The sequence below is a fragment of the Carettochelys insculpta genome, chromosome 2, assembly GCF_033958435.1.
Source record: "Carettochelys insculpta isolate YL-2023 chromosome 2, ASM3395843v1, whole genome shotgun sequence".
Classification (NCBI taxonomy): Eukaryota; Metazoa; Chordata; order Testudines; family Carettochelyidae; genus Carettochelys; species Carettochelys insculpta.
The window spans coordinates 158,954,319-158,967,038 of record NC_134138.1 but is presented as its reverse complement, the minus strand read 5'-3'; the positions used below and the strand labels follow the sequence as shown (position 1 = coordinate 158,967,038).

Genomic DNA, 12,720 nt, shown 5'->3' with positions numbered 1-12,720 from the left:
GGCCAGCACGCACCCTTGCTTCACAGCTTTGGATATCTCAAATTGATCCTGATTACTTGCCATTTGAAAGAACAAATCCAGTCATGTCATCATGGAACAGGAGTATCAGGTTAACGCATCTTCTCGGGCAGCCAAGTTTTGACAGGATAATCCACAGGGCTTCTCTGTTGACGGTGTCAAATGCCTTGGTCGGGTCTATAAAGACAGCGTACAGATCCAAGTTCCACTCTATGCACTTTTCCTGGACCTGATGAACAGTAAAGATCATGTCAATGGTGCTGCGGCCTGGACGAAAACCACACTGTGCCTCTGATAGGTTCTCCTCTGAGATGCTGGTGATCAGATGGTTGAGGATTACTTGAGCCAAGATCTTCCCAGCAGTACAGAGAAAGGAGATGCCCTGGTAATTTCCACAGTCAGCTTTGTTGCCCTTGTTCTTGAAGAGCGAGATGATTGTGGCATCCCTAAAGTCTTTGGGCGTGTCGTCTTCTTCCCAGATGCTGATCAAGATGTTGTGAAAGGCTTCAAGTGACACTGGTCCTGCTGCTTTGAAAATTTCAGCAGGGATACCGTCCATCCCAGGGGCTTTGCCAGAGCTGGTCTGGCTGATTGCCTTTTTGACCTCATCCATTGTCGGGGTCAGGTCAAGACTGTCTATGTGGGTTTCTGAGGGATCTGGTCTAGGGCCACATAGTCAACAATGGAGCATCTGTTGAGAAGGTTGCTGAAGTGCTCTCTCCATCTATAGTTGATGCTGTTCTTCTCCCTCAGAAGGGTCATGCCATCTGCAGACAGGACAGGTGTAGTACTTGGCTTTGAAGGTCCATATATAGCTTTGATAGCACTGAAGAACATCTTGGAATTCTTGGTGTCAGCGTAGTATTGGAGATCATCAGCTTAAGTCTCCCACCACTCATTTTGCATTTTACGACATGCCATTTGCGTCTGGCTCTGAAGGTGTTTGAAATGATCACATTTGGAGATTGAGGACTGATTGTTTTGCCACAGCAGAAATGTGTTCTGTTCTTCCTGTAAGATCTTCATGATGGCCTCGTCATTTTCATCAAACCAGTCTTGGTGAACTCTCTTTTTCAGTGCTAGTGTTGACTTGGCTGACTCCATCACCAGGGTTTTGAACAGGTCCCACTTCTGTGTTGGGTCTCCAGTCAGAGGTCCATGGGACATCAACACTTTGGCAAGGCAGGCTGCGAATTTCTTGCGATGACCGGTATGTTGCAGCTTCCTGATGTTGAAGGAGGGTCTGACAACCTTGAGCTTCTTGCGGTTCAGTGGTGTGATGTGCAGCATAAGGATTGATCTGACGAGTCTATGACCGGTCCAGCACTCAGCTCCCTGGATGGCACTCGTGATCTTAACATCTCAAATGTCCCACCTGCGACTGATGACATAGTCAGTCAGGTGCCACTGTTTTGATCATGGGTGCATCCATGTGGTCTTGTATTCATCGGCCTGCCTGAAGAGAGTGTTGGTAACCATCAGGTCGTTTTCTGCACACAAGCTCAGCAGAAGGTGGCCATTGGCATTCATGTTACCAACACCATGATGCCCCAGCTCCCCTTTCCAGGTCTTACAGTCCTTGATGACCCTGGCACTGAAGTCACCCAACAGGAGAAGCTTGTCACTGGGAGGAGTTGCTTTCAGAAGATGGTCAAGGTCCTCATAGAAACTTTCTTTTGCTTCGTTGCTGCTAGTCAGCGTGGTGGCGTAAGCGCTGATGACTGTAACATGGCGAGAGGTATTGAGGGACAAGTGGACTTGATCAGAGGCTCACTGATGCAAGTTGATAGGTCAGGAAGCTGGTGCAGAAGTGATGTTTTGATGGCAAGTCCCACTCCGTGGATTCTGTCTTTATTTTCTGGCCTGCCTTTCCAGAAGAAGGTGTAACCTCCTTTTGGTTCGCAGATTGATCCTTCCTCTGCCAGCCTGGTCTCACTCAGGGTGGCTATGTCAATGTTATAGCATGCCAGTTCTCTTGATACGAGGGCCATTCTTCTCTCAGGCCTCATAGCGTTCTCCCTGTCCAAGAGGGTGCAAATGTTCCATGCTGCAAATATCATCTTCCTTTTCACTGTTTTTCAATCGCTATGAGGGTAAAACTGCCAGCTGCGGTGTGCTGGCCATTTTGGTTTGGACAAGCAATTTTTGGGACACCTTTTCTAGTCCCCTCCCTCATTTTGACAGTGAGCAGTGCTGGTCCTATAAAGGCCTGCTCAGTCGCCTGGGGTGCTGCTGAACTCTGTCGTCCCGGGGTCAGAGTTGAGCAACCAAAGTCCACAGGCTGCCTACGTGCAGGTTTGGAGCTACGACTCCCAATAGTCACCTCCACCTGTCGCTTCACTCCTCCGCCATTGCCATAGGACTCTGAGGTAGACAGAAGTGATGAGAATATGCAAAGAACCTGTGCAGGACAATGTTTAAAAGTGGAAAAGCCGTTGCACTGGAACAGTTCCACTCTCTTGATCTCAGAAGCCTGGTTCCAGTGGTATGAAAAATCGTCATGGCTGGGACTTCGTAGGCTGCAGTGGATGGCCATGCCACCTTTGGTGCCTTGACATGCCCTTCACTCTCCACAGAGCGTTGCAGAACTGCCTTCCTGGTCGTTGGATTTTGCTGTTGATCTCATTCGCCCAGTCCGCTGGGGCCGACTTTGCATGCTGGGATGGGCAATTCCAGGTGTGGTCAAAAACACTAGATTTACATTCTCATTCAACAGGGAACTGGAAAGACCACAGGAAGAAAACAACAACATGATGTCATCCTGCCTCTTGAAACCAGGTAATTGAACTTTAAGATATAACAAGCAGAGGCAGAAAGCCATTTTGGCATTCATCACTAGACAGACCCAATGGGTCAGAGCTCCTGCCAACTGAAATAAGACAGCTCCTTCAACCAGTTCAGGGACAGAGATAGAAATCTCTGCGAACTGAGGTAAAAAACCTCCTTAGACAAAGATCTTTCATTTAAGTCAAAGGAAGGCAGAATATTGTATTCCTGTAGAACGTCCTAACCAAGGGAAAGTCCTCTGTGGCAGGAAGAACAATAACTGGAGACAGAAACCATTGTCAACAAAGTCTGCACAGTATCCTGTTAGATGAAGGTATAGACTTTTAAAAGCGTGCTTGAGTTTTTATTGGTTTGCAACCCTTTCTTGTAGTGTGCAGAGGATCATCCTGAACACAAGAATGGCCATAGTGGGTCAGACCAAATTCCATCTACCCCAGTATTCTGTCTTCTGACAGAGGCCAATCCCTGATGCCCCAAAGGGAGCAAATTGAACTGGTAATCACAAAAGCAATCCCTCTCCTGGAAGTAGTAACCAAGGCTGATGGAAGCCAGGGTGGGGCTCCTGTGTTGTCGGCATGCTGCTGGAGTCAGACTTGTTGATCCAGGGCTGTACAGTGCAAAAACATGTAGGGCATGACTTGAACATCTGTCTGCTGGCATCCTGTAGTGTAAGCCACAGCAACAAGGCATCTGAGACACCTACCGTCACAAGGGCACATGGTGACAGAATCCCTCACTGGTCTCAGTTGCACCCCCAGAATGTGACATATATTCTGGTATTTTTGCACTCCTCCCATTAAAAAATTCTCTCCATTTTTAGATACTTGGCATACAATTAGTTCAGAGCTTTGGCTATCCTCTGCAGTACGTACACCATGCAGTTTAACATCACACTTCCTGTAAAACCAACTTTCCCTTCCCCCACTCCACCACTGATCCTTCTCACATGACAATACTTTAGGAGGAATGAGACCTTCTTCAGAAGAGCCAGATTTCTCAAGAAACGAAGGTGATACAGGCAAAGGCCTGTTATACACGGTCCTAACATGGCTTTGAGAAGGTGCCCTAGACTCACCATAGCTTTTTTGTTCAGGTTTCTGACCATAGGAATCTTCATAATTCTTTCTCTGTTTTAAAGAGATTGGTTCATGACTGCCAATCCCAAAGATGTCTACTTCCTCATAGTCAGCAGAAACACATTACAGATATCTGAGGTTGTGACTGGGAAAGAAGCATTGGCTATGTCTACACTACCACCTTCCTTTGAAGGAAGGATGGTAATTAGGGTGTTGGGAGTTTACTAATGATGTGCTGCCGTGCGCAGGCAGCACTTCCGTAAGCAAATTCCGCACCCCCCTCCCCCCCCCACGGCAACTCCGAAGTTTTAAACTTCCAAGTACTGGCACGTGTCTGGCTGTGGTGCACCCAGACTTCGAAGTACCAGCGGATGAGCTGCGGCTAGATGTGTGCCGGTACTTGGAAGATTAAAACTTCGGAGTTGCCGCGGGGGCGGAATTTGCTTACGGAAGTGCTGCCTATGCACGGCCGCACTTCATTAGTAAACTCCCAACACCCAAATTGCCATCCTTCCTTCGAAGGAAGGTGGTAGTGTAGACAAGCCCTGTGGAGTGCTCCTTGTCATTCTGTCTCGGGTGTTGAAGGGATACAACAAGTTAAGAAGCTAAGAATGGCTATATCAGCTCAGACCTATGGTCCATCTGCCCGAATATCCTTCCTTCCAACAACTGCTGGTTACAGATGCTTCAGAAGAAATGAAAAGAACAGCACAATTATCCAGCAATCTGCCTCAGGCCATCTAATTCCGGTTTTTGGTGGTCAGAGGCTTAGGGCCACCCAGAGCATCTCTTGACACATCTTCCATTAGCTATCGATGGATCTATCCTCCAATAACTTATCTAATTCTTTTCTGCACCCAACTATACTTTTGGCCTTCATAACATCTGGCAATGAGCTTGACTATGCATTGAGTGAAGAAGTACTTCCTCATGTTTATTTTAAACCTTCTGCCTAATCCTTTCATTGGGTTATCCCTGGTTCTTGTGTCGGGTGAAGAGGTAAATAACGCTGCTTTATTCATTTCCTCCACACCATTCCAATTTTATAGACCTCCACCTTATCCCTTTTTAACTGTCTCTTTTCTAAGCTGAAGTCCCAATCCCTTTAATCTCTCTTTACCTGGAATCTGTTACATACCTCCAATTGTGGTGTTGTCCTTATCTGTAATTTTCCAGTTCTAATACATCTTTTGGGAGCAAACAGAACCGTTGCAGTGTTCAAGGTGTGGGTGAACCATGGATTTATATAGTGGCATTATAATATTGTCTATCTTATTATCTATGCCTTGCCTAATTGTTTTCTAACATCCTGTTATCTTATTTTTGATTGATGATACACATTCAGCAGATATTTTCAGACAAATAGGCATGATGGCTTACAATAATCTCTTTCTTTCGGACTAACAGCTAATTAAGACCTGGGCTGTATCTACACTAGCACCCCCCTTTCAAATAGGTATAACGGGATTTTGTAGTGTGCAGGGTCCATTTGAAAAGGACCCCATGTAGATGAGCCGTGCGCAATCAAAAGTGGCACTTCTGAAGTGCCACGGCTGCCATTATGCTAATTGGGCACTACATATTCATTACAGCACCTCATTAGCATATCCTGAAGTGTCTCATTAGCATCCCCCTTTCAAAAGGGGTGTTCTAGTGTAGCCATAGCCCTGGTCATTTTGTGCCTGTAATTGGGATTATGTTTTTCTACGTGCATTATTTTGCATTTATCAACACTGAATTTCATCTGCCACTTTGATGTCCAGTTACCAAATTTCCTGAGATCTATTTCTAATTCTTTGCAGTCCACATTGGACTTAACTATTTTGAATAATGTATCATCTGCAAACTTTGCCACCTCACTATTCACCCTTTTCTGAGATCCTTTATGAACACTTTGAACAGCATAGGTCCCAGTACAGATTCCTGGGGGGCCCCACTGTGTAGCCCTCCACTGTGAAAACTAATAATTTATTCTGACCCTTTGCTTCTTGTCTTTTAACCATCTACCAAGCCCATGAGAGGACTTTCCCTCATATCCCATGACAGCTCATTTTGCTTAGCAGTCTTTGGTGAGGGACCTTCTCAAAGCCTTTCTGAAAGACCAAGTACAGTATATACCCATTGGGTAACTCTTGTACACACTGAGCCCCTAAAAGAATTTTAATAGATTAATGAAGTATGTTATCCCTTTACTAGAACAATGTTGACTCTTCCCCAACATACTGCGTTCATTTAGGAGTCTGATAATTCTGTTCTTTACTATACTTTCAACAAATAGGTCTGGTACTAAACTTAAGCTCACTGGCCTGTAATTGCCAGGATCACCTATGGAAACATTAAGAATACATTGATGTTACATTAACTATCATCCAGTCATCAGGTACTGAAGCTATACACCACAGATAGTAGTTCTGCATTTCATATTTGAGTTCCTTCAGAACTCTTGGATGAATACCAACTGAGCCTAATGACTTATTACTGTTTAATTTACTAATTTGTTCCAAAACCACCTCTACTAACACCACTGTGGGGCAGTTCTTCAAATCTGTTACCTAAAAAGAATGGTTCAAATGTGGGATTCTCCCTCACTTCCTCTGCAGTGAACAGTAATGCACAGAATTTATGTAGCTTCTTTTCAACAGCATCCTTTCCCTGAATGCTTCTTTAGCATCTCAATCAATCAGTGTCTCCACTGATTGTCTGGTGGGTTTCTTGCTTCCGACATACTTCAGAAAAACTTCCGCTAGATTTTGTAGATTTTTTGCTGTTTACTCTTTAAATGCTATTTTGGCCTGCCTAAATGTCCTGTTACATTTAATGAGAGTTCTGTTTGTTGCAGATGTACAGCTGAGACATCAGAAGACTCAGCTACCACCTCCTACCTGGACCATTGGCTCATGTGCAGAAGACCTAGGGAGGCACTAACAGAAAGACATGGAGTTTCAGACTCTAGTCTACAACTAAAGTAGGGAAAATCCATCCTTTTCCCTGTTAAAAGGATATGCTGCATAGGGCCTGTTCTGGATTCAATGTTAGGAAGAATCTTTCTACTAGCAATTTTCTCTCACACTGATGGGACTTCTGTCACATGCATAACATCATATACTCAATTACACATGTGGTCTGTACAACTCTGAGCATCCAAGAATTATACCCTACTATGTGCACAGTTTGGATTTTCTTCCCTTTAATCAACAAAAACCCTAGCACAGCTCAGTTAGTGCAAATTTAGGGACTGCTTGCTTAAAAGTATTTACTGCACTCCACTAATCTCCTTTGCCATGGTTTTCACTCTTCCATCTGGAATGGGAAACAGAACTAAAAGACCACGGTAAGAAGATATATACATATATTCAGGATCTTAGAGCCATTCACTGGGCCATGAAGTAATTTCAACTATTTCTTCAGGCTAGGTTGTTCAGACACTGAAGGACACCACAACATCAATGAACTAATTAAACAATCAGAGCAGACCTCATTGTTGACCATTTTGCAATAAAGCTGTGCGTCTTTGGAACTGGTACGAGGTTCACCATGTACCCAGAGGCTCTGCACCTGAGAAACATGCAGGCAGCTTGTCTCAACCCAAGAATGTTTCTTGAAGCTGTCATTGGTGAACTCTCATCAAGGAGACAGGCAGCTCCAAACATAGACCTCTTTGCCTCTGATAAAATGCGAAGGGCCCCCTTAAAATTCTCAGGTGAGTAAGGAAAAAATCTTTTCTCTGGTTCCCCTCATCCCTCTGATACAGTAATTCAAAATATTTCATTGCGACAGAAAAAAACCCCCATCACTTTCATTGCTCCAGCATGACTAGAGCAGCATTGATACCCACATTCTAGAGATATCTTAGGAGTCTCCATATTATCTGCCTATGGATCTCTAGTTTCAGAAGGATATCTCAATCCAAAGTCTCTGGATCCAGAAAGCACAGATTTTAGGCATTTGACTTTCATAGACCTGAACTGTTTCTTTCAAGTTCAAGCAATTCTGCTACCAAATTGGAAACCTTCAACCCTGAAATTCTACACTTGAAAGTGGAAGAGATTTTCAATTTGGGCCAGGAGAAAAGCCTACTGTGTAATTAGGTGTCAGTCTCCTCTATCTTAAACTGTTACATTTGAAAAAATTAGGGCCGTCTCTATTGTCTATCTGGGTACCTTTCATTTCCTTATTACAACCTAATACAGAGAGCTAGTATATACTCCTATTCCATAGTCTCAAGATTCCTGAAGGACTTCACTAACATCCTTCTATCTCTGAACACCTTTTCTCTGTAGCATACGATGCTGTCAGAGACAGGATATTAAATTGAGTACAGCATAGTTTGATCCACTATGCCACCCCTACCCTCCTTTATGTGGGGCTCCACTGGGCTACTGCCCCCTCCATCCCAAGCACCCACTTGCCCCATGCCACCCTCCCCAGAGCACCCATAGCTCACACCAGGCCACCCCACCTACCAAAATTTAGTCAAGGTTATAAAGTACAAGTCCTGAATAGGTTATGGGCTGTGAATTTGTGAAAACTGCCCATGACTTGTCCAAGACTTACTTAAAATACTTGTGACTAAAACATAGTCTTATTCCTGATTGATAAAGACATTTAAATAACACAAGAAATTGGTTCCTTATATCATGTAAAGAGTCATATTACTGCTCTGTACTATTGAGGAAGGATGTAAGGCAGCGGAAGAACCTCAGGCCTACGTTATTACTATGCCACTTTATAAACTGTGTGAACATCTCATCTTAACTTGGCAGTCTCTACATGCCGAAAAGCACCTACACCCACAGTAAGCTGGATGCCACCCAGGCAAGTCATGCAGAGTCCCTCTCAATACACTGAAGGTGGCTTTGAAAAGGGTGAGGTAACGTGCTTTGTTGACATATCAGCAACATGCAACAATGCATCACCAAAGGCTCCTCACTAAAATATACAACATGATGAAAGATCATCACTCATACGACTGATACAATCTTTTTTGGATAACTGGTGTCTTCATGCTAGAGCAAATGGCACCGACAGAAAAATGGCCTCCTACAAGGATGCATACTCATGCTAGTACTTTTCTGTGTCTATATCACTATATCTTGGCGCAAGATGTTTTATCTAAGCTCATAACCTGCATGTCAGTGCCCAAGCTAAGGGTTTTGCTTAGACTGAAGCTATATTAACATTGGCACTGTCTAGGCTTTTCAGTTTATTACACTGCGAACCAACTATGTGCCATTCAGGCCAAAACACAAGTGAGTTTCCTCCATCTTCATAACAGTGAGAACAATGGACACCTCAACATCGTGTGTAATGGGGTATTGCTTGCCCCCTGCTGGAATCCTGTCTAGCTTAGTGCTCTCTCCTTCAAAGTATACAGGGAGAAGACAAAAGACAAGCACGGGCGGCAGTTGTAAGAGGCAAAGGGTGGCAATACCGTTCCTCGGTATAAATGCTCAGCCTGTCCCCTCTTGCTATGCCTATTCTGACCATTCTTGAAGGCTTCCACAGCAGGCTGTTGCAGCTTGCAGACTGGTGACTCGTCTTTTGAAGTGGATCTGGTAACTTAAAAATGAAAAGCCTTCCAGTTTGCCAGACCTCTGGACATAACATTAAACCTCTCCAAAGCCATTAAGTAGCAATTAAACCATTTAATGGGCATGTGTCAACCTCAATTTACTGACGAAAACCAATTGTGCATTGCTATGTCTACAGGACCTTAGCTTACAATTTGCTTTAAATATTCCATTAGTTTGTTGGTGAAGATTATGGAACCATAGCTCTAAAAACTCCTTGCATAGATATTTAGATGCACCACGTGAGCATTCAGCTTTAGCCTTAAATATTTGAATCTTCAGACAAACAGGTTTTTAAAATAAATTCTTCAAAAGACCACCCTTGTCCAAAATACACGTTTTAATTTTAATTACTGTATCACAAAAACTTGCTTCCAAAGTCTCTGGTCCTTTCTGTTCCCCCTTACTCTCCTTTCACCATCACCAACACACCTGCTAAAGTCTTCCTTTGTGTAAGGCTAACCCCAAAAGTAGCTACAAGAGGGACAGCACTGGGGCATTTTTTTTTTATGTGCACACAAGGGCCATAACTCACGCCCAGGATAGAAGCTAATACTAAGCAGCACCAATTGGACCAGCATCCCCTGTAAGCTGAGCACTTGCGTGGCCATCCAGAAGAGAGTCAAATGATCTGCTGGGTGACTCTGACGATTAGCAGAACACCTGCAACTGGCAGCATTTGTTTCTACTTGTGGTGCACATGACCAAAGGACTTGGTGCACATAACATAGACAGGACATAGGTTCAGACTTGAGAATATTTGTTCTTGGGAATATTTGCTCATATAGGCTCCACTAATGAATATTTGATTAAGGTGGATATTACATTGCTGGTGCAGTCCAAGGAAACTGACCCTCATCTGCCTCGACAGCCGCACTGCCAATATGCTATTTCCAGGTCTTTAAAACAAGCCTGCAAAATACAATAATATGTCCAACATCTTAGGGCTTAAGGGGGTGGGTCGTTCATTGTTAAACACTTTGAAAAATCATATCCAAAGTGCTTACAATACAAACAGTCTGTGTGTCACCAGTGTGGGACTGGTTACTGACCAGACTGCCCTCATCTAGTACCCATGTCCTAGTACAAGGCCTTCCTGCCTAAAATAATATCTAAGGATTAGTTCCATGCACAGCACCAAGAGGCAAAAACAAGTGTGAAATACTGATGTACTGGCCGCACACCTTTTAACCCACCAACAGGCGAAAGCGGTAACTAAACGCTGTGCCGGGCCAAGATCTCTGGCAGGCCCCGGAGCTCAGTCGCCCTGCAGAGGGCTCTCGGGCCGGGCTTGAGCCCGGCTGCCTACAGGGGGCGGGAGCCTGCGTGATAGGGCAGGACCACGCCCCGGGGAGAGGAATCCGCCCCGGGAGGGCGGCGGGGCAGGAGGTGGCCGGCCGGGCAGGGCGCAGAGCGGTGCCCGTACTCACAGCGGGTGCCAGCGCTCGGGCAGGCGGCGGTGCAGGGAGATGCGGTCGCTCAGGTAGATGTTGATCTGGTGCTGCCGGATACTCTCCTCCTGGCGGCTCTTCTCGTCCGGGCTCAGCTCCAGCCGCACCGCCCGGCCCAGCTCGCCCAGCGCCCCGGGCTCCAGCGGCGGCTTCTCGTACACGGGTCTCCGCAGGCGCTCGGGATCGGCGGGCAGCGGCGGCTGGGGGGCTCCGCGGGCGGGACGCGCGGCGCCGTTCTCTGGCGGGACGCTCAGCCACACTAGGAAGCCCAGCAGCCCCAGGGCCAGCAGCGCCGCTCCTCCCCGAGGGAGCCGGCCCCGCCTGCCCCACCACTTGCCGCGGCCGCTCAGCCCCGCCATCACCGCGCGGGGGGCGCTGCCGCCCGCGGGCCGGGAACTTCGCAAAGTTTCCTGCAGCTGCCGGAGCGACACAACTCCCCGAGAGCGGGCGCCAAAGCTCCCCCTCCAGGAAACCCGGCCGGATCCTCCGCCAGCGGCTCCTCCCTTCTCCCCGCCCCACTGCCAGCAAGATCTGGGGGGCAGAGCCGGCCGGAGCAGCCTAGGGAAGCCTCAGCCCAGCCGCCGCCTACCTGTAGTTCCTAGGCACAGACTTTGTGTTGAATTCTTGCAAAGGCTGGGGTTGAGCGCTGCTGCTGGATTTAGCTGGTAGGGACTGGCTGCTCCAACCAGGTCCTCCTGGCCCTGGTCTCACACCTCGGGCTGAAGGAGCCAGCCCTCCCCCGTGACAAAGGGATCCCTGCTCCTGGATGGGAAGGTCTCCTGGGCTTGTAAATGTCAGGCAGGGAGGAGCTCAGTCCCTGGAGCATCTAACCTTGTTAGAGCTGCAGAGCTCTTAATAATACCTGTAGTCAGAGCCCCCTTGCACTCAGTGTGTGGCTATGCATGCTCTTGTGGCCAGGAGAGTGGCCTGTCTAAACCCTGCACCGGCCACCCCTTCAAATGCTCACATTTATCAGAGAAGTAGGGTGAAGTAGAGAGGGATGTGGGTGAATGGAGCTGCCAATCTCTTGCTGGCCTGGAGTGGAGAGCAGGAAGGATTCCAACGGGATGGCGGAGGGGGGGAAGCACAGCAGAGTTCTCAGCCTGACTACTGGGACTAGTAACACTGAGAGGCCTATCTTGTCCTTACTAGAAGAAGGGGACTGGCTGTCCCTGACTCCCTGGGAATAAAAAAGAACACTCACCATCATTCCAAGTGAGGCAGAGTATGGCATAGAAGTGGATACACAGGAGTTCTCCCCTCTACCACCCTGTTGCTCCCAGTGTGTCTCTAGAGTGCGTTAACACTCTGCTGTCCCCAAGCACACAAACTGGCCTGTTAGGTGAAAACAACATTTGACATAACATTTTCCATTCAGCAATGCTATTTTGGACTGTAGGCCTTCTTTGTAGGTTCTTTTGCATCTGTAGGCCTGGCTCAGAATCTCACTGCCAAATAAAGGGAAGGAGAGAACTTGCAGCCAGCTCAGCAGCTAATTGTAGGTTCCCCTGACTTCAACTCCTGCACTGTACTTTATCCAGCCCACCTTACCAACCTGAACTTCTGGTTATTCTTGATCCCTCCTTGCAGCTAGATGCCAGTTCTGGATTCCCTGCCCCTCTGCTTCTTCTGCTTGCAGAGAGCTGCATTTTCCTTGGCAGTGTTAAGACAGAATAATTTTACAAACACATGAAATGGGCAGCAGTCAGATATGCTGATCTGTTAATAACGATTAATAAAAGAATGTGAGATCATTTTAATGGTTTTGCAAGTGCAAGTTTGATGAACTTATCATACATATTGTATTGGTATACGTTG

General features: G+C 46.5%; 1 protein-coding gene across 1 annotated transcript in view; it reads right to left on the bottom strand.

The window, feature by feature from the left end:
* The window catches only part of GALNT12 (polypeptide N-acetylgalactosaminyltransferase 12), a 79,030-nt gene extending 67,435 nt beyond the window's left edge, over positions 1 to 11,595 (bottom strand). Inside the window, exon 1 of the mRNA XM_074985984.1 lies at positions 10,882 to 11,595. Within this exon, the coding sequence (XP_074842085.1) occupies positions 10,882 to 11,261 (380 nt within the window). The 5' untranslated portion in view covers positions 11,262 to 11,595. The remainder of the gene's footprint in view (positions 1 to 10,881) is intronic.
* Between the last annotated feature and the right edge of the window lie 1,125 nt (positions 11,596 to 12,720).